At 38.7% G+C, this 20,568-nt stretch overlaps 1 protein-coding gene across 17 annotated transcripts in view; it reads right to left on the bottom strand.

Moving 5' to 3' along the window:
• FGGY (FGGY carbohydrate kinase domain containing) overlaps positions 1-20,568 on the bottom strand; it is a 320,610-nt gene that overhangs the window by 34,788 nt on the left and 265,254 nt on the right. For all 17 annotated transcript variants that reach the window (XM_075759257.1, XM_075759256.1, XM_075759259.1 and 14 more), the window contains 4 exons: positions 12,311-12,418; positions 8,847-8,908; positions 3,966-4,113; positions 2,223-2,297 (listed from right to left, as the gene is read on the bottom strand). In XM_075759257.1, coding sequence (XP_075615372.1) covers positions 2,223-2,297; positions 3,966-4,113; positions 8,847-8,908; positions 12,311-12,418 — 393 coding nt within the window. The remainder of the gene's footprint in view (positions 1-2,222; positions 2,298-3,965; positions 4,114-8,846; positions 8,909-12,310; positions 12,419-20,568) is intronic.

Consider the following 20,568-nt stretch of genomic DNA (forward strand, 5'->3'; position numbering starts at 1 on the left):
AACTGGTCTAAAAACAGTCGGTCTCCTCAGAATGGGCTTGACGGCCACAATTATATCTCTGATCATGTTCTCATCTGTCTAACTGTTGCATCGCATTTTGCAATGAATAGTTAAAAGGATATTCTCTTTCACTACTACTGAAATTCAAATTTATTAACAACTTCTCTCACAACATACACACGTCAAAGACCCTGAGAAAGAACATGCTGTGAAAATTATTTTGTGTTTACCTGCCTGGAAAATTGTATTCACATAGCAATTTAAATTAAAGGCAGACTTATTTCACTGTGGGTGGGGGGGAACTAATTTAATCCTGGATTGGAGAAAATGCAAATTGAGGGGCTTCAAATGCAAATGTTATATAAAAAGAAAAAAGCGTCTCCTGCTGAAAAGAAAACTAGAGATTAACATTCTGTGGGCAGGCCTACACTTTTTACAAGATTTTTACTTAGATTTAAAGTCTATCTGGCACCCATTGAAGACAGTGAACAGTACAGGATTGGGGCTGTCCTGAACAAGAAGTGTTTCCTTCAACAAAAGAGAAGCTAAAATTGGGAGTGACGGAGTATGGGAGGAAAATTAAATTTCCTGGGTATCACATCAGCAACTAGTAAATATATGAAGTCAGAACGAAGTCTACTCTATTTTTTAGTTACTGTTTCAATAGTGTTTTAAGAAAAATGGATTTCCGTTAACTTGCAATGAAAATTGCAGTATGGCGTTTTTATATTAAATCTCACGATCAGTGCAATTAGCTATCAAAAAGATACGCAGATGCCAAATTTAGTGTTCAACCCAGTATTTGCATCTTATGATAAAATTTGAGTTGTATCATATAATGAGATAATAGGTGACTTTCCCAGGATTTCCAGCAGAGAACGTTTCCACTTCGTTAGCATGATACAATAACGGAGCACCTGTTTGATACTGGAAAGTTTCTTTCAGGGGGGCAGTATCAGTCGCTGGCATTGTTTAAACTCTCCTAGACATTCTTATTTAAATGGTGGGATTATACTGAAGCATCAGGTAGAACCAAGCTACATTCATCTTAAAAAGGATCAAAACTCACAACAATGAATTCCAGGCTGGGGTTAAGTTCTTGTTATTTGCTGAAGAGGGAGGGTTAACACATAAGATGTACAATTCACAGCAAATTTACAGCAGCCGCCCACCCTCTATATCCCAGATGGCTGACCCAGCCTAGCAAAGTTGTTGTTTAACCAGTAGAGGAGTTTGGAAGTTTTCCAAATGAACCGAGTTTTGTCAGGAAAACTCCCCAATTCATCAAACTGTTTTGCAAAAACACCTCAAGTTCAACAAACTTTAAAAAACAAACACAAAAAAAAAACCCACCACAAAAAGGATGTCAAAGGAATGTGATTTCAGTCACCAAATGCCTGGGGATGGCACGCCCCATTGAAAATACCCTGCACCAGGGTTTCAAAACAACTTCTTTGACCCAGGTTTTCACTTCAGAATAGAACTTCTTGTGAACTGGAAATCCTGGGTTCCAGAGAAAAAGAAGGCAGAAACAGAAGTATTGCAATAAAATTACCCATCTCTGCATGTTAACAAACATCGAGGACATTTTCATAAAGACTGTCTGATTTACAGAAACAGAGCCGCGGGTTGGAAATGCTACACACGAAACAACTGCTTGCCGTGCAGCAAGGAAACCGAGGGAGGAATGAGATCTGGTCTGTTCGGTCTGTAGCATTATGAACTGAATCACAGACCCACTCCAACTCGCTTGGTACAGAGTTCTGACTCATCTAACAGGCAAGCAGGGGAAATCCATGGATTTAGGAACAATTTGAAGCTGAGGCATTTTAGGGGAGCGTGAGTTCCTTCATACAACTGCCAAAGACTTTTTTTTTTTTTTTCCATTCTCTCAGCTTCCCTCTAGACAGCCCATGCTGTTAACACTGCCCCATATAGTATCAGCCTCTTTCCTCACATCTGCACTAGAGGCAAAGGTTCCATTTACAGAATTGCCATAAGGAGAAAACTTTTCAGGGGAACATCTTCTCCTCAGTCTGGCTGTCAATTATCCTACAGTATGGAGTAGTCACCAATGGGAGTAAACAATATCTTGCTCCTTTAAGAAGTCCATTAAGTGAATTCATCTATTATTAGAAATCTGTTTAGCAGAAGGGAATGATCAGTCTGCTACAGAACACGAGACAATTCATTTATTCTTTTATGCACTTAAAATGGCTTACAGCAATGGCTTGAATCGTGGCCAAGTAGATAAGGGCAAGTTCATCCAGACCCCGCGACAATGTTAGTCCAACAACCTGTGCAAAGATCAAAAAGAAAATGTACAAATCCAGCCAAAGTAAAATTCTATTATTTTCTATGGTTTCTTGTTGTAACAAGTTTTAAGTGCTAATTCTAAGCACTACTTTTCTGAGCTGTATGCATAATGTTATGTTAAACATGTTATTCCTGATCTGGGGAAGAACCACATAAATTGTTCTTGCCCTTGCAAAGAAATAAAGAACAAACAGCATATTGTATGGGATTAGAGATAGATTAACTCTGACAGTTTTATGTTATGACTCAGATATTGCTCGTGAATGTATTTAATGTACTAATATGAAAATGCTATTACATAAAAATAACTTTTTAAAAGCATTTCTGCCCCTCCCTTCCAAGCACCCTAACACTGAAACACAATTAATAATTAAAGACTATATCTTAACCTCCTTTCCTCTGACATAAATCAATTCTGCCTTGTAGTTACTCTGGATTAATATCAGCATAAGTAAGACTTGAATGCAGCCATAACTGTGGTAGAAAAAATGTGTTGCTATTACCAGTTATTTGCATATAGCCATTATACCAAGGAAGTTCTGATTCTGCTGCAGCATATAATTCTTTCACAAAATAATACAGGACCCAAAAACATATAAGCTTTTTTTTTTTTTAATGTTTCCCTCATTTGTGGTTTAAAACGTGTTGCAGTGCTTACACCTACCCTTTCCTACCTCAACCTCAAATACAGCAGGTTTTGGTGCTGGTGAGTAGCTGGAGATGCTCACTTCAAGGACAATATGCCATTTTGAAGTACATTTTTGCATTAATCACCAGGTATTTTGATGTCATCAAATTATACCCTTATGATATTCTTCTGTTGTAGTCCTGCACAGTAACATCTTGGCTTGTGACCTAGCTGATCTACCACCATGAAGTTCAGTGAAAAGAAACATCCAAACATTTAAAGATGGGCTGAAAATCTCCCCAGCAGAGGTTCTCTGGTGAGCTTCCAAAAGCTGCCTATTCTAGTTCCAGATTGCAACGCTCTGAAAATTTCTTTGTACAGAACACAATATTTCAAGCCCTTTGAGTTCCAAAAGTAGCAATTTTAAAACCCCAAGCCAGAAGCAGATCAGGTTTAGCTTTGAACAAAGATGTATGAAGCACTATGGTTGCATATTTCCAATCGTGAGAGCATGTATGCCCATTTTTAACAATAAGCAGAGGAGCTTTTCAGTTTCTGTTGAAATTTACTACCCAACAACTAATACAGCACATTTACTGAACATTTATGTGTTTAAATCAAGCAATCTCTCCTCAGAATATTTCGTTCCTTTCCCAGAGAGGCATACCGAAATTTGTGTTGAAATTCATTGCAACAGATACGCAAAATTCGGTAGACAGGTGAGTTAACAACAGCAAGCGCTGTTAGTCATGAAATGTGATTCCTAGGAAAGATACTGGGAGATACACAACACTTATTTTTAGAAAATAAATGTGGCTGTAGTGATATCTAAACTATAATGATCTCTGGGTTTCTACTGAAACATTAGCACACTTTGAATGCAGTAAGAAACCCAAATCCTGTGGGATAGTTTAAATAGCTAAGGAGGAGGACGCTCAAAATTGGAAAAAAGCTCCTTCCAAGATTTTTTTTTTTTTTTTACCCTGTATTGACCTTTTTGCAAAGACAGGCTGTTTCTTACCATGCCCTTTAGTGTCAGATCTGTTAAGGGAGATCTGTTACCATGGAAATCTGGCCAAACATGTAAATCAACAGTGAGGAAACCCACAGGCAAAGATTTCTTAATCAGATCCAGGTGACTGTTCAAGTATGTATATATACTGTGAGCACTAGGAAAAAAAACAAGTTGGAAAAAGAGTGGGGGAGGTTATTCATCAAACATAAAACATTTGTACTACCATCAAATGCAGAAAACCCATCAAAGAACGTCAAATCCCAAATTTAAAAGAAAGGGGGAGAAAGGCAAAACCGAGTGCTTGGCAAGCCCATGGCGTCACAGGGTGCGGGCAGTGGGGATCTCTATCTGCACCGCCATTCCACGGGGCATCTGGATTCCTCACTTTCACAGGACGAGGGGAGATAAAGGCAGCTGGTGATCTTGAGCTTGTACACTGCCTCCTGCGGGTCCCTACATGAGGAAGCTGTTTGATATTTTGGGGGCTGATGATGCTTGTCTCGAACAGAAAGGTGCTGACACTGTGAAAGAGAAAGCTAGAGAAGAGAGAGCTGAGAGAGAGGAATAAGGAGGATTCCAGACAAAAATGAAAATCAAATTCCTTTACAAATGTTTAAAAAATTCTCTGATTAATCAAGAGCGCTGGACTTCTAGCTTTCCTTTTTTAAACCATAATTATTTCAGTGTGTGTTATGATTAAAATGCAGCACTAAGGGTGGAGGAGAGAAAGCAAGTGGCTGCTATTTTAGGGAGGAGCCGAACATGGGCCTAAATATGATTGTATCTAAGTTCAGATACTACACCCAACTCCACAACATCCAACAGACTTTTTCCTGGACCACGAGTAATCTTAGGACTAACGGTGAATTCTTCAGTGCTTTGGCTTGCAATGACTCTAGTGACATTCCATTTAAAAAATGTTGCAATTATGCTTACAACATTTTTTCAAATGCTCATACTATCATAAACAGATTCATATATATTTTTCAACTCCTTGGAAATCTTCAAGTGGGGCTTTTAATTCTAGATATGTGGGTCAATAATAGCATCTAACCCTAATTACAATTGATTAGTCATTGTCTCATCCACTGTAGACCCAAACAGTGATATTCATTTAGCCTCTACATGTATATTCAATCATGCACTAATGAGATCCCTAAGGGAATTTGGCATATGCTTTACTAGTTTGACTTCTGACCTGCTAGCAGCTGTATATTTATACTTTGCATTCAACCATTCAGCTGCATGTTTTTTCAATTATACCTTACCATGTGTATATGGTAATGATATCAGAGGATATCATTCAAAATGAAGTACACTTGGAAGACATTAAAATAACTAATTCAGATCATTATTCACGTACTTTAAAATGTACTTTATGTGTCTTCCTGGACCTGAATTATGATAATTTTAAGGTCACAATCATTTTTTCCCCTTGTTGTAAAAGTGGCCCTGTTTTCTACATCCCAAATGACTGCAGTATAAGCAGTACACGCTAAGGACAAAGTGATTTTATTTCCAGTCTAAATCATGGCTTGACTGTTGGGAAGGAAAAGAAAGGAAAGCTTCACTCAACCACAGACCTACCAGACATCCCATCTTCTATCTGATCTCCATCCTGCTTGATCATTCTCACAAGGATTAGCCATTCGTGCAGCTCTGACAGAACACAAGGACTGTGCAAAAGAGGCTGAAGTTCAGCCAAATATACTTAAGACCCACATAACCTTGGAATTACATTATTCTTTTCACATCTTTTACTCCCCCCCCCCACCCCCTGCATATAGACATAGGTTCATTTGGACTGAGTGGCAAAATCCTTCAAACACTTGCCAGTTCCAGTTTCTGCCATGTTTGTGTTATACGTAGTATTACACCATCAGCTTTTTCTATTCAGTTCTATGAGGAGGTATCATAGCAGCTGGATCTAACTTGCAGAGTTGAGCACAAGCTATTGCTATTAAAAAGGAACTATGCTGAAAGTGGAGAACAAGAAATCAATGCAAGTTTGCCCAGGGTTATGTTCGTATTTGGGACATAAATTCAGAAAGGAACAAGAAATTGGTATTTAATCTGTTTAGGAATCCTGGAAGATGCCAGCAGGTATCTTTCAGGAAAAAAAGTCTAAAAATGTTAGATTTCTAAATAAAAAAAAAAAAGGGCTCTGAAATATCTAGATGTACAGAGAACTGCCAAATACGATTATTATATTCTGCTTGAAAGATCCCAGAATTGCTGATGGATACTGCGTGTGTAACTTCAACGCTTTTTTTCAGGAGACATCTCTTCAGATGGGAAATGGCATTAAGAAGTGAGGAAAAGAAATTCTGTCCTAAAACACAGCGCTTCACAAAGCACCAAAGTGCATTTCAGATTAGAAACTGTGATTCTAGGAAACAGAAGTATTTAAACTTTAAAACATAAATGATCATATTATTTCTTTATTTCCTACTCTATCCTACCTATATAGGATTTAATCTATCAGTGATGGCTAGATGTCAGACCTACATAATATATAGACTGAAGACCAAAAGTGCTATATACACAGCAATTTCTGCAACTCACGGAACTGCGTGAAAAACGCCAAGGTTTGTTGCTCACAGGGTATGCCAATGAGTTAGACCAAATGCTAAATTCTCCAGACATTCCTCATGTAATTCAACCCTGTCCACTTCCAGTAAAAGAAGGGAAAAGAGAACACAGGAATAGTACTGGGGGGGTTGCACAAGACTGGTCTTCAGCATGAGCGGTCAGTAGGAGCTGGTTTCTGGCAAGTCTGTCTAAGCCACTCAATGCCTTAACAAGTTACCACAAATTACTGAAACAGTGATAAATGCAGCTTGCAAACTCTTGCTCCCGGTTTAGGCAAAGGAACAGAAGTCCGCACAAGTGAAGCTTCTGAGATCAGCTGCTCAGCAGGCAGTTTGCCGTTGCCAAACCTACTTATTAGCAGCATTGGAAGCCTGGGAGAAAGGATAGACAGGCTTGGGAAGGCAGAAGTAGGTGATAGGCAGCAGCAAGTAAGAAGCACAGATTTGTGACCTCAGATGTTGCTTTGTAATGATCCAGACATGCAAGTGCTTTTTGTCACTATGAAACCAGCCTAACTCTTCACTGTGTTGCACCTAGCATGGGAAGTAAAGGTATTATGCAATTACACACGTAAGTATGGAATTCTCATTTTGTTTTCTTTCAAAAAAGAATTCTCATTTTGTTTGGTTTCTTTTTGTTTGTTCAAATTAAATTCTCTAACGAATATTTGAAAAGGACAGGGAGAAAGGGGATGGGGGAATTAATAGGAGATTTGTTTATTACATTTATAGCTATTCCAAACATTTCATTAGGAGAGTAATATCTGGAAAGCATTATAAAAATACCATTGAGCAAATTAACTTTATAAAATATTATCACCCTTTTAATAAAATATTATAATCATTTTTATCAATGCTGTCTTCCACAATTTTACTGACCACAGGAGACTCAAATCCAAAGTTATGACACCATACGCTCGGATAACATGCAGTTCTATTCCCAATAGTCTGTATTTGGTGTCCTATTCACATCACAATCCAAGCTTTTTGCACTATGAAATTAATTGTGGTCAGTCAGTTCAGCATCAGATCTAGCATAGACAAGCAGGTTACTCTATATTCATTTTTCCAACACAAAAAAAATGGTTTATCCTGGCATTACAGACTAATTGTTTGTCTTATGCTTGTACTTTATATGGGGGCACCAGAAAAATGGCCTGGAAGCCAAAATTTTAGAAAAAAACCTAGATCAATCCTTATTCCAAACATACACAGATGCATTTATTTCCTGATTTCCTTTCTTAAAGAACAACAAAGAGAATTCTAGGAAGCGTGAATCTATTTCATATTGAATGATGTCCAATACATTTCTGGGAATCCTGGTCAAGTTCTTAACAAACAAATAAGGCATTGGGCACTACAAAGCATGGAAGGCTCATCCAGACAAACCAGGTAGCTGTATCCCCCCAGGGAGGACTGAAAATAACTGTGTAACTGCATGTGCTTAATACATCTATGAGGACTGACCCTTGCCTTTTAGGTCAGAGTGATAAACTGAAGACAAAATGCCAAGTTTGGTGGTTTTTTTCTTTAAGCTAAGGAGGAAAAAGAAATTAAAAGCGAATCAAATTTTCATCCAATGCGCCTAACTGTTCAGCTAAGATCTCTCTGGGAGTGATGTGAACCATCTTTAAAGGAATCCAAGCCAAAATAGCTTGAGAAAGTCCAGATCTGACAGAAGTGTCTGGACTGTCTTCATCCACTTCTGAAGCAGATCAAACTAAAATTCCACATCGCACACAGCTTCCTGCTCAAGGAATCCTGGAGTTACCTCCAATTCACTCCTACGTCTTAAGCTTTGTCTGGAAATTCATCCTGGGTTTCTCTGTTCTGTTTGCGCTGCCATGCAGGAGTTTTTCATAGAGTGGCTATACGGTCCTTTAGATGACTGTTCAAAAAATAATTATGTATTCTTAATTAAGCTACATCTCATCCTTGGAGCTTAAAAGTGTCGCCTACAAATTAAGACACATCATTAGCCCAAGGCATAAAGGTCTGCTGAACAGGACTGATGCTATGGTATCAAGAAATACCCTGGGCTGGATATAAAAGAAGTTGAAAAGCAGAACATTAGTGTCACCACTTAGATACACTGAAGGTATCTGAGGGGAGTTTAAAGCTTTCATCTTTGAGCAATCACCTGGCAAGCCTTTGTAAATACTTCCAACCCACTATCAGACTTGTTAATTCCCCTGTTTCAGAAGAAGGATGCAGCAGTGCAATTCTGCACTGCTGGGAATACAGCATATCATCAATTTGTAAGGCAGGTATGTGATAAAGGAATAAGAACAGTGACCTGGCTGCAGCTTTTGACTGTAATTCCGGGAAGGCGACATGGCTGCGGACCACATGATCTATCTGAAAAAGAGGAAAGCAACATTTTTGGGATGATTACATCTTAAAAACTCAGTCCCAGAAAAGGGTAATGCAGTGTCATAACTTTAAAAAGACAAGAGAGCTTCTAAATTACTCATGAGGTGTTAAGTCCTACGGAAGTCAATGGCAAATCTCCCACTGACATTACTGGATTCAGGATTTGGCTTAAAAAACAGTAAGAAAAAACAACCAATGCTGTACCAAAAATAGGCAAAATGCTAAGCATGCAGGTCCTCAGTCAGAAGAGCAGGCTGAAAGGATCACTTTTTTCTGTCCAACACTACCTGAGAGCATGTCCTCTAGTCTCTCCCATTCTTTTGCACGTATACCCTCATTGGAATTCTACCAGGAACACCTTCTTGGCCCAAATCTCTACATCTTTCTATATCACACTGTTATAATAAAACACAAGGTGTGTTGTCATCCTGATAGATGCTCTATATGCTCATTGCAGGAAACAAAATGTATACCCTGACAAGCAATTATTGCTATAAAAAAAGATCAATATAGGCTCTGTCTTATACTAAATTTATAAATCAGCTTGTCCTTTCACCTCAGAGTGGCTACCATTACTCACAAAACAGAGTATCAGGTAGAATAACATGGGCTTTTAAGACAGTATTTCAGCAGGTTTTGTGGCCTCTTCTTAATATCCCATCAGAGGTGACAGGAAAAGCTCAGGAGGCAAAACTAGAGCTACTCAAGAGCACTGAGTATATTTGGCAATACCTATTGGCAGCAAACCACATTAGGTATTTAATTTTTAACAGCATGAGTCTAGTCCTTAACCAGTGTAGGAAAACATATAATGAAGCACACACATTTGAACATAGCAATAAAAAAAATGCATGCCTGTTCTTTCTGAGATTTGCATCAAAGACAAAACTCAAACATGTGCATGCATTAGAAACAAAGCTCAGGCCTGAATTTTGCAACCTTGCATAATCTCTTTAGAACACAGGAGCAGCTCATAAATTCAGAAATAAATCTATAAATGCATATCACATATACGTGTGTGCTATGAAAACAAAATACACAAAAATGTTACGCAAGTTACGAAGTTAGATATTTAAATGCCCTTAATTCAAGACATGGCCACATGAAGGTTGCAGCTAGAAACCCCTTTCTGCTGTTCGTTATTTTACAGTTTGTAGTGATGTCATGCCGTCTTTTGTCTCTGTTGTGCAATATCTTTCTTCCTATAAATTTTGAGAATCCAGTGTAAAAGCCAATCTAATACACAAACAAACAAGCTTTTTCAAAACAAGCGGAGCTCTTAATTCTTCATTCGGACTCTATCTGAACCAGTTTTCAAAATCTGACAGACTTTTTTCACAGCTGTATCAATAAAAAGAAGTAATTAGAGATTTTTAAAGGGAAGTGTATCAGTTTTACTTTTAAGAGGTTCAACAGACTGTTCAAATTTCATGAAAAGAATTCACCTTTGGGCATAGATCAAGCAATAAAAAGAATCCCAACACATGACCATTTTTTTGTTTTCAGAAAGCTTGAAGTATGAGAAAGCAGGATCTTAAAAAGGCTACAGCTTTAAAATTACACAGCTAATGAATGCAACCTATTCTCCACACAGTGCACATGCACTCTTTCCTCCTATGGCTCCCCCTATGTGTTTTCAGTACATACAACTTCAAGAAAACCACATGAGATATTCTAAGAATGTTTTAATAAGACAGATTCCCCAATATACCTAACAGTACTCAGAGCTGACTTTTGCTATGTGTCCTAACAAGACCATGCATTTTTTCCAGCAATTTCTTTAATGACTCAGGAATGTCTTGTTCTCTGGTACCAGAATGGAAAGGATTTTTAAAATCGTCTTTCTGAAATGCCCTAACTCTCATGGTACGTTTTAACTGTGGAATCACCCTGAGCCAGCCAAGAAAAAACATTGACTTACTGTGTCCTCTCCAGAGCTTAGTTAAGTGTCTTTACTTGCTTTGGATTAAGCACATACAGACTTTTCCTCTCAAAGGTGTTCTCCCAAAGAAACACACAAGATTTGCTATTTCCCCTTTAAAGTGGTGGTGTTATAGGCAGTAATTTCATTTTAGTTCTGGTTGTAGCAGTTACCTATAAAATGGGACACTTTGGTTCTAGCATCTAGCACTTTGTTTCTAATGCATGTATCTTGACCTGAAAAATTTAAAGCACACACATCCCACCTGCTGCGAGAGTGCTTTAGCCAGAAGACTAAGGATGGGTTGGAAATGGGATGGGAAGCAGAGGCTTGCAGGAGAGGAAGAGGGATGATGACTCTCCCACTGAGGCTGTGACACCATACAGAGAGGAATGTCAGATTCACGTGGCCAAGGAGAGAGCACAGGAGGGAACACCAGTTCATAGCTCAGCGCTCAGGGTGTGTCGGGGCTTCCTGATCCAGGATTATTTCTGTTTCTCATTCAGTGACTGTTCCATATGGAATGTATAAATGCAATGATGCCCCAGTCTACTACTTCCTGGACATGTACTCCGATCACTAGGCTTTTAAAAAGGTGGGTGGTGCTAGGTCTGAGTAAGAGAGTAATTATGCCTGCAATTTGTGAAAGACCAAACCTGCCTGTGTGTTTGATGAGCTTAACGAGAATACCCACAGGATCGGGCCCACCTCCTGTAGTTTCTCAAGAGGAGCTTGGCACCTCACCCCTAAGGGCAGTCAGTATTTCTACAGACTGAGTAGGGACATACGCAGGGAGCTTTAGAAGCTTCCGGGGTTAAGCAGCCACTAAGGTCTTGCTGACACTTTTGGACTCAAGCCTAAATACTGTTTTATACATGTAGCCTTTCTTTAAATTTGACATCAGTGTTTTAGTTCTGATTGCCTCCCTCTAAATAGGAAAATTCCTTTTTAGAGAATCCAGTCTGGTTTTAATTTTTATTGATAAATTAAGTTAACCTAATATAGTCAGAGTCTTTGCACTCAAGGAAAGAATTGAGGTGACGATATATGCAGTATCTATCTAGACAGGATAACATGTTAATATATTACTATTCTGTCCATACAACACATCTTTCATTTATGCCCATCAATGAGCACAATTGTTCTATACAAGACAATATGTATCATGTTCTTTATCTCAAAGTCTATCTTAGCCTCCTGCTAAGAATGAATGCCCATTTGTCTGTAAAATAATAATAATAATCACCATCATCATAAGAGGAAGACGCACCCTTAGTGCTTGCCCCATATATAATCTCCCATCAGTATGCAAATGAACAGTTTATAAGAGACATAACGATCAACTAATTGTTCATCGCTTTCAGCAGCATGGTTTCTCCTACGATCTCCCCAAGGTGTTTCAGGCAGAGCTCTGGTGAATTGAGAGTGAAGCTATCCCGAGTCAGTCTGCGTCTCCAAACACTTACCAGTTTCCCTGTAGCACTTTGACCTCCTTCGTTCAACCACAATCCAGGTACCATTGCAGAGAAATAAGGTCCCCAAACACCAGGCACAAAAATGGGTGTTTCACTGACCTGAAAAAGCAAGAGAAGGCTCTTGTGAATCAAACTACCTGTCAAAGCAGGTAATTCACAACTAAAGTTTGGCAGCTATCAGAGTCCAGTACTGAAATGATTCCTGCTCCTCCACTGGAGTTCCCAACATGAGTGGAGACGTATAGGTAGAGTTATTCTAAGGAGAATGTGGAGAAATATGTCCCCCATTTGCATCATTTTTAGATGGGACGACACAGCTGCAGCTACTGATTGTACAACACCCCCACTCACTCCCACTTACGGAACAGCTGGGTCTGGCCATGCAGAAAGTAAGAAATTTCAGGAACAGGACTGTATTTTACAGGGAGAGAGAAACCATCCTGTTTCTTTAGAAAAACACCTTACTTAGAATGAACAGTTGGATACAACACTCTGCTTGACTGTCATCAGAAAATATAGCCAATCTAATCGGCAACCAGTGTTTACAGAGCACTTATCCTATACGTCTTCAGAGTTAAGAATCGAGGGGGAGGGAAGCCTGCTGACAGCAAGGTCTCCTGTGATCTGTCATCAACTCCAAAGGTTTGCAGTGGAATCACAAGCTGCAGTGACCTCACAGCGCTGTCAGGAGAGTTAGGTGCCTTGGGTAGAAGCTGCAAACATGGGCTTGTGTTAGCCCATAGGAAACATTTGCCTGGGTAAACATTAGATTCTGCCCCTTACTTAGGCTTAGCTTTACACAAACCACTCCTTCCTTCGCACCTGTGAACCCTTTCATCAAGGCAGATATCTAAGCACTACCATCCAAACTGAACAGGATTGTATTCTACCGCTACACTCACATATACGGTGATATCCTGCTCCTATGCAATATTTTAGTGGTTAGACCACTCAGGATGTGGGAGACATTGGTTCATTTCCTTTATCTGCTTCAGAAAATGCAAATTACCAGTTTTTGAGGGTGGAGGACATTTTCCTTCCTCTTCTAAGGCTGTTCCACTTTCAATAGACTAGATAGACTTTCTAGACTTCCTTTCTGGTCCAGAAAGAAAGTGTAAGGAGGTATGCTATCTAGTCTGGCCGGTAAGGTGCAGCACGTGCCGGGGAATGCGTCTGGAGAACTTGGTACTTGCTACAAAGACTAGTTATGTACTCTGCTCTGGTTGAACACATTAATAATTCTTGCAGTGGGGGCTGGAGAAGACAGGTCATCCACTCCCATGGCAGGCTACCTGTCTTCTTTTTGAGGCATGATTCATGTTTTCTCTTCCAGGACCAACAGATTTATACATTTGAGGTATACGCAGCCATGCAGTCCTACGCTATCACACGATGCATGGATTCACCTCCCACTAGTCCATGTTAATGGGAAGGTTAAATCTGCAACTGCTGTTCTCTAGAAGGTGGGAGATGCTCCAAGAGGAGGAAACAAGAGAATTCTCTAACAAAATCAGTCTGTATGTTTACAATGCTGGAAGAGCAAAAAAGAAAGGTCTTGGTCAATGGGACAATGTTTTTTTGTATTTAGACCTTGCTCTTCATTAGCAAATTTCTAGACCCATTAAAGGATGCTTGAGGTTAGCTATTGATTTCAACAAGGCCCAGATTTCCTGTCAAAATAGTTTTGAGGAGGAGTAATTAAAAATTCAGGCCTGTTCCTGTTAAACTTGATGCACATTCTCCGTATATTTAAATAGGCCAAACTTTAAAGACAGTTTTTGCTAGCAACTAGGGAATATGCTCCAAGATGCAGTTTGCTGGCATTTGTGCATCCCACATGTTTAGTAAATACACCAGCAGGGAGGTTGCTGCACAAACAATAGTCTGCTCAAGCCATAAACTTACATTACAGCTGATTCTTGTCATGAAGTAGGGAAAAAAACCAACAAAAACTTGTTTTTCAAAATACATCACTACAGTTTCAAGCAATCCTGACTTCTCTTAGGAACGCATCTAACAAGTACAAGAATCTTGCTCAGTTCTCCCCTATCAGCTCTAACGCACTGACTTACTTTTGCTAACGATGTATGCATGCACATATGTCTGTGTGTCTGCGTAAGATTTTGGCTGGCTAAACCCATTAAAGAGCAAGAGTAGCTGCACTGAATTTAAAAAGGCATTTATGACTCCAAGTGGACGAAGCTACGTCAAAAACATTGCAAAGACATTTGGTTTTGTTTTGTTTTCTCTTAAAACTACAAATTAATACAGCTTTGAGTTTTCAACACTTCTATGGGGCAAGCCTTCTTTTACAATTTCAGTAACAAAATGAAGTGCAACAGAAAGCAAATCCTAAAATAACCTGATTTTTAGACCAATTCCACATCGCTGACCTTACTAAGAACACAGCTTAAGGTCAAAATTCCCAGTTAGTATCTGCTCCGAACTAGCAATGGAAGCCTGCCAAGAATCCAAGAGTCCTTGTTTCATTCCCATCCTATAGCTGTGGAGACAACAACACATGTCTCTACAGGTGGGGAGGAACATTTAGGGCAGAAGGGGCCTGGATTTTTGAAGTCTCATCTCAAAATATTTTTGATGCAGCAAACTTTGTGGTATTCTGTACTCTATTGTGATTTCTGAAGGAAGACTCTAGCTACAGATGTGTCAAGCTTAAAACCCAACTGCTATATAGTGTGAAGAAACCAAATAGTCTAAGGATATTAAAGGCACCAAGATGCTTTGTGAAATCACAGGAAGTTCTAAATATTGAGAAGAACGATGTACTTGGAAAAAAAAAAAAAATTAAAAAATTTTTCTTCTGTCATTAGTCCACAACTTACCAAATTTTCCCTTATGTCTGATAACACTGAAAGGCTTAGATTGATTAAAAGACCAAACTCTCCCTGGAGCCAGTACTTTTGCCCTAGTATTTTGGACACCCACAGGAATTTGCCAGGACAGGGTATTTCCGTGCTGGGTCTTCTCAAATTACACCAAGACTTTCCTATCATCTTACTACTGAAGTACCGTTTGTACGCATTCCAGCAAACTTTCAACACATAAACAGAGCAAACGAAGGAGTTGCATATCGCCACACTGGTGAATATAGCCAGTAGGGTACTAGGTTACCATTTTTTTTTTTTTTTTTTGCTATGGGAGCTTTTAACTGGAATAAAGAACATTGGCCATCATGCTGGGCTTTATTGGTACTGCATACGGCATCATCAGATTTCCCATCTCTGCCTTCCACTTAAAGAGTTTAATTCACATTTTGTAGACTCAGGGTTTTGATGCACATGGAAAGTAAGAAAATTGGTAAATAACGTACTCCCCAAAAGAGACTCACAACCTTTGAGAAGCAATAGTTTGAACATTCCTCTGTAGATATATGCATAAGAAGTAGCAAATGGTTTCCATTTCCCCTCCTTGAAATAACTTGGATGATGCTTAAGTTTTTCAAGCCATGCAGCAGCTGGCATTTGTATTTTCTTAATAAAAAGTCCAAATTCTGTTTGAGTATACATACACCCAATCCCACTAAAATACATGACTAGACATAAGCGTAAGGTTGGAGAAATAGTGCACAGTTTGCCGCAGAACCCAGAAGATAAGCACAATTTGCCAGACTCAGAGCTATTTTTGTTACACTAATACCAAGTCCTTTTCATAGCTTTCTGTTGCTTTCAGACATTCTTATGATGATATAGGAGCATCAATGTGGTGGCTTTTTTTTTTTCCTTTAATGAGCTTAAGAAAATCCTTAATCTTTTTAGTAGAGAAACAACATCTGTTTTAGATTTATGGGCAATTGTTTTTTATTTTTAAAGCAAATAAGAGATGTCATCCTTCTTTGAAAGTTAAAATAAGTATTCAAAGGGAGCCTCTGATTTTCTGTCTTCTATTTAACTTAAAATTCATCCTGTGGCACACTCCTATTGTGAGGCATATTAACATCTATTATTTTTTACATGTAGTGAAACTGAAACACAGACACTAGAATAATCTCTGCACAACAATTATTGCAGCAGGAATTTGAAGATGGGAGATGAGAAGAATCTGAACCTATTCACACTTTGAGACATAAGCAGCACCTACCTATAAATATTTTAGTTGAACATATTCATATGGAGACTATTGCCCTCATTCGTGATGATGCTTACTTACAGAACTATTATACTTGGACAAGCAACTCCACCTCACAGTTATTCTATCTGTGGAAGAACCCTTTTGTGCAGGAAAATGTCACCTTCCCAAGTCTCCCCAACACACACATTCCTACTTGCTCGGCCCATCATTTCAGATGAGATGAACATTAAGCATTTCCAAGATTTCTGCTCATTTGAAGGCAAAAAGAGTTCAACACCTTCTGAAAGGGAGAAAAAGGAGAAAAAAAGTTCCGTCTGGGAGGATTTAACCTCAGTGTGTACTTTATAAAAGATCATACTAATATGTAAGATATGTAAACATTATAGAGCAATCAGAAACAAATGAAATGATGAATTCAGTTTAACAATATTCAGCTGTGGTACAACTGCCAGAAGGCACTTTTTGTTATGAATAGATCATTTGGATGAGTTACAGACCAGATTTCAACCCTGGCGTGTGTTAGGGAAATCAATGTCAAACTATCTAAGATCAGAAGGTATCAGCAGCACATCTGGCAGCCCAAAGAAATGAAAAATGTCTTTAAAATATATAATGCTACATCGAACTAAGCTAAAGAAAGAAAGGACCTGCTTAAATGGCACTAATATGCGATCTGTAATGTATTTAATTGAGTTCAGCCTTTCCACTTGCTTCTCCCTCTAAAACAAAAAAGACAAAAAATCTACCTCTATTGTAAAAGTCTACATGGAAAAAAGCGCTATTTACCACTAACAGGCTAGCTTACAACTCATGTAAGTCAATCACAGGAGTTAGTTCAGCTTTCAGGACTGTCATTTGGTACAAGGAATGGAACAACGCAGACCTTCACAGATGAGAATGACCTAGGCATACAGCCATCCCGTAAACTGAGCAAGTCGCAATGTGAGATTTATTTTACTTAGCTTTGTTTTGCTAGACTAGCCATAATGATCAGGCACATGCTTGCGTTTCCTCCTCAGTTTTATGTAAATGTTACGGCAATCAGAGACAAGATAAAATAAAACAGGCCACACTGGTGAGAGCAGTTTTATGGAAGCATGAGTTTCAGCAGAATTTTCTTCCTTAGTTGACAACATCTGCTGCTGGTGGAGGCTTACACAAACTCCTTACAATAACGCTATTGGCGAATTTGGCTAAATCTTTATATTAACAAGGTATACTGCTATATATCCATCTTCTTCCATTTCATTTCTGCTTCCTAATATTGTACCTCTGATATCTGGCAGCATTCTAGTATCACTATCAGGTTCTTTATTTACTTGCAGTATGCAATACAGAGAGAAAATCAAATTTCAGTAGAACTATTCTTGACTTACACTCACTTACATGAAAGCAAAATTAAGCTTTCATTCTACTGTCACAACTTTTTTAAAGTAACCGTTTGCTAATGAGAAGCTAGGTCACAAAATTTGTTTAAAAATCACCTCATCAGCTTCTACAGCCAGAAATCCAGAGTAACAGCTGCTTTTGTTAGGCAAAAAAAGATCTAAGATATTAATGGAGAGTAGGGAAAGAAACAAGGAAAAGCACTGTATCAGTCACCAACTAATAAATGCTCTTTACAGTTCTTGACTTTGATCATCGACACGTCAAATACTTTCATTAACTTCTCTGCTGACTTTTAACTTTCAAACTTTCTGACTGACTGTGGATTGAGAATACTGACATTCATTCAATTCAGGGGTTTTACACTGATGCATAAAATCCTGTATTAAGAAAACTGTATCATTTTGCTTCTGCTGACAGATGGGTCTTATACAGCTATTTGACCACAACTCTCTGACAAAGAATGAAAGAGATTCATAAAAAAAGGAGAGAATTCAAAGGGAAACCCAAGAATGTTTCATTTCTAGGTTTCTGGTTCAAACTTAGGTCATAGTAATAGCTACTGAACGTGTGATTTAATAACAGCACTTTCTGGTGGCAGATGTATTAACTGGGTGGAGCTGAGGCATACAATTGTATTTGCAGTGAACTGATGCCTACCCTAAAACTGCCGTCCTCACATTATTTCTCAAGCACTACATGGGTTTCAAACTAAGCCTCCCCATAAGTCTGGAGGCAATTCTCTAGGTTAAGACTACAGTGACTACAGTCAACTTCTTAAAATATGTTTATTATTAGCAGTAATTACATATTAAACACATAACAGCATTCAAGCTTTAGCCTGATGTAAAATATATTTAAGAAAATAAGGTCTTGGAACCCAAGAAATGTACTTCAGAACACAAAGGAAATGAAAATTTATTAATATTCCAATTCCTATAGGTCATATACCTCTGGTAATTTATTCAATTATATTTTAAGCTTATGTCCCCTGGCCATCATCGGTTTGCTATGTAGCTGCATAGCTTGTGGTGGCAAGTCACATAGCTCTCTTCCATGTGACAAGTTGGCATGCCTTGGGCCATCCACAGTGACAGACTTGCTCTGCAATAGTACGAAGACTAGGCCACAAAAATTTTTGCACAGAGCTAACTTTATCCCACTGGAAGCATAGAGGTTACTTGAGTGACAACATAGGTACAGAAAGTGGACTTCAGGATCCTGCCTGAACACATCCATCCACAGATGATTTTGGTAACATGTTCACATGCAGTTGAAGAATTTTGGCTCGTGATGAAATCACTTTCATCAACACTTTGCTGAACGTGGACTCCATCATTTTTTGCCAAGGCTGTGTCACAGGTTTACCAAACCCAGAGACCTGGAAAGTTACTAAACCTCAGAGACTCCCATTGAGTTAGAAGAATGGTAACAGAATGAATCAAAGCAAAACAAAATTGTCCAACTACTTCTATTGAGGTTGTGCAACAACAACAACAAGACACCACGCAGTATTTTTGTGGTGTAAGATTCCTGACTGTGGCACCAGGTAAAGCTGAAAGAGACAGACAGAAAGGCAGGTATCATCCAAAGTGGAAAAACCATGCAACAGAATCAGAGTTCTGGGCACTGCCCAGAGCATAAACTTATGGCCAGAGAGCGGCCTATAGTAGGAGAGTTGAAACAGTATTATTTTTTGCCCAAGTTGATTTCTTTTGTGTTGCCTGTAGTCGAGACATGTTTTTATGTCACCCGTGTCGTCTCACTGCCTTTAATCTCATGGGAGGTAAGTGTCAGGGGCGACTGCTTGCAGGACTGGAGCTCTGGTAGAGGCGTATGTGCCTATTTAGTTCGCAGAGCCTGAGGCAATTGGCCTGAGGGGTCTCAGAGGAGAGTTTACACCCAGAAAATGTAATTGAGAAGCCGAGGGAGAAGACAATAATATTCCTTATTTACACACCACAATGACGTTAAGAACACAGGTCCAGCACATTCCAGTCCAGCAGCTCAGCAAGGTTCCAAGGGCAGCAGACCCACTAAAGGCATGTACGACAATATGAAAACAAACACCTTTTTGATTTTGCTGCTTATTCTGCTCTTGGTAATATCACAAACCTGTATGACAAAAATCAGTCCAATCACAACCGCAGTAACACCCTTAAGTAAAAATTACCAGGATTAGAAACAGAGAGTACGCATCAAAATGCAGACTGGGATCTGAAATTTCTGATTACAAGTGGAACTAATATGCCAGTTCAATCCCTGCTTTAGTTATTTTCCAGACAAAACTTTCAGTACAACCTAAAAGTAGGAAAGACAGATGAATTCTTAGGAACCGCTGTTAGTTATTATTCCAGACAGTAACCCTTATGAGAAGGGCAGCAGAATGTGAATGAGATGCATGCAGAACTCTTTCCAATTTTCTAAATTTTCTTTAAAACATTAACTGGTCTACAAACTACAGACCAAACAAGGCATGTTATTAATGCCCAGTAAAAAAAACACACTCCCAGGGCAACCTGATTGCCTCATCTCTGAAAATATTTCAGGTGAGTTATGCAATGGGACTATATACTGCACAACCTGGCTTTATATCCAACAAGAATTAAGTAGAGGAAAAATTCTCTGAGATTATTAAACATTTCCACTGTGAGATTTTTATTCAAGGCTAAATAAGGAAAGGTATTTGAAAATTTTTTAAATCTTATCATTTTTAATGAAAGAATATGTTGAATCACAATGATATTAGTTATTCAATTTGTACTTAATTTATA

The sequence above is a fragment of the Balearica regulorum genome, chromosome 8 (assembly GCF_011004875.1).
Source record: "Balearica regulorum gibbericeps isolate bBalReg1 chromosome 8, bBalReg1.pri, whole genome shotgun sequence".
NCBI lineage: Eukaryota > Metazoa > Chordata > Aves > Gruiformes > Gruidae > Balearica > Balearica regulorum.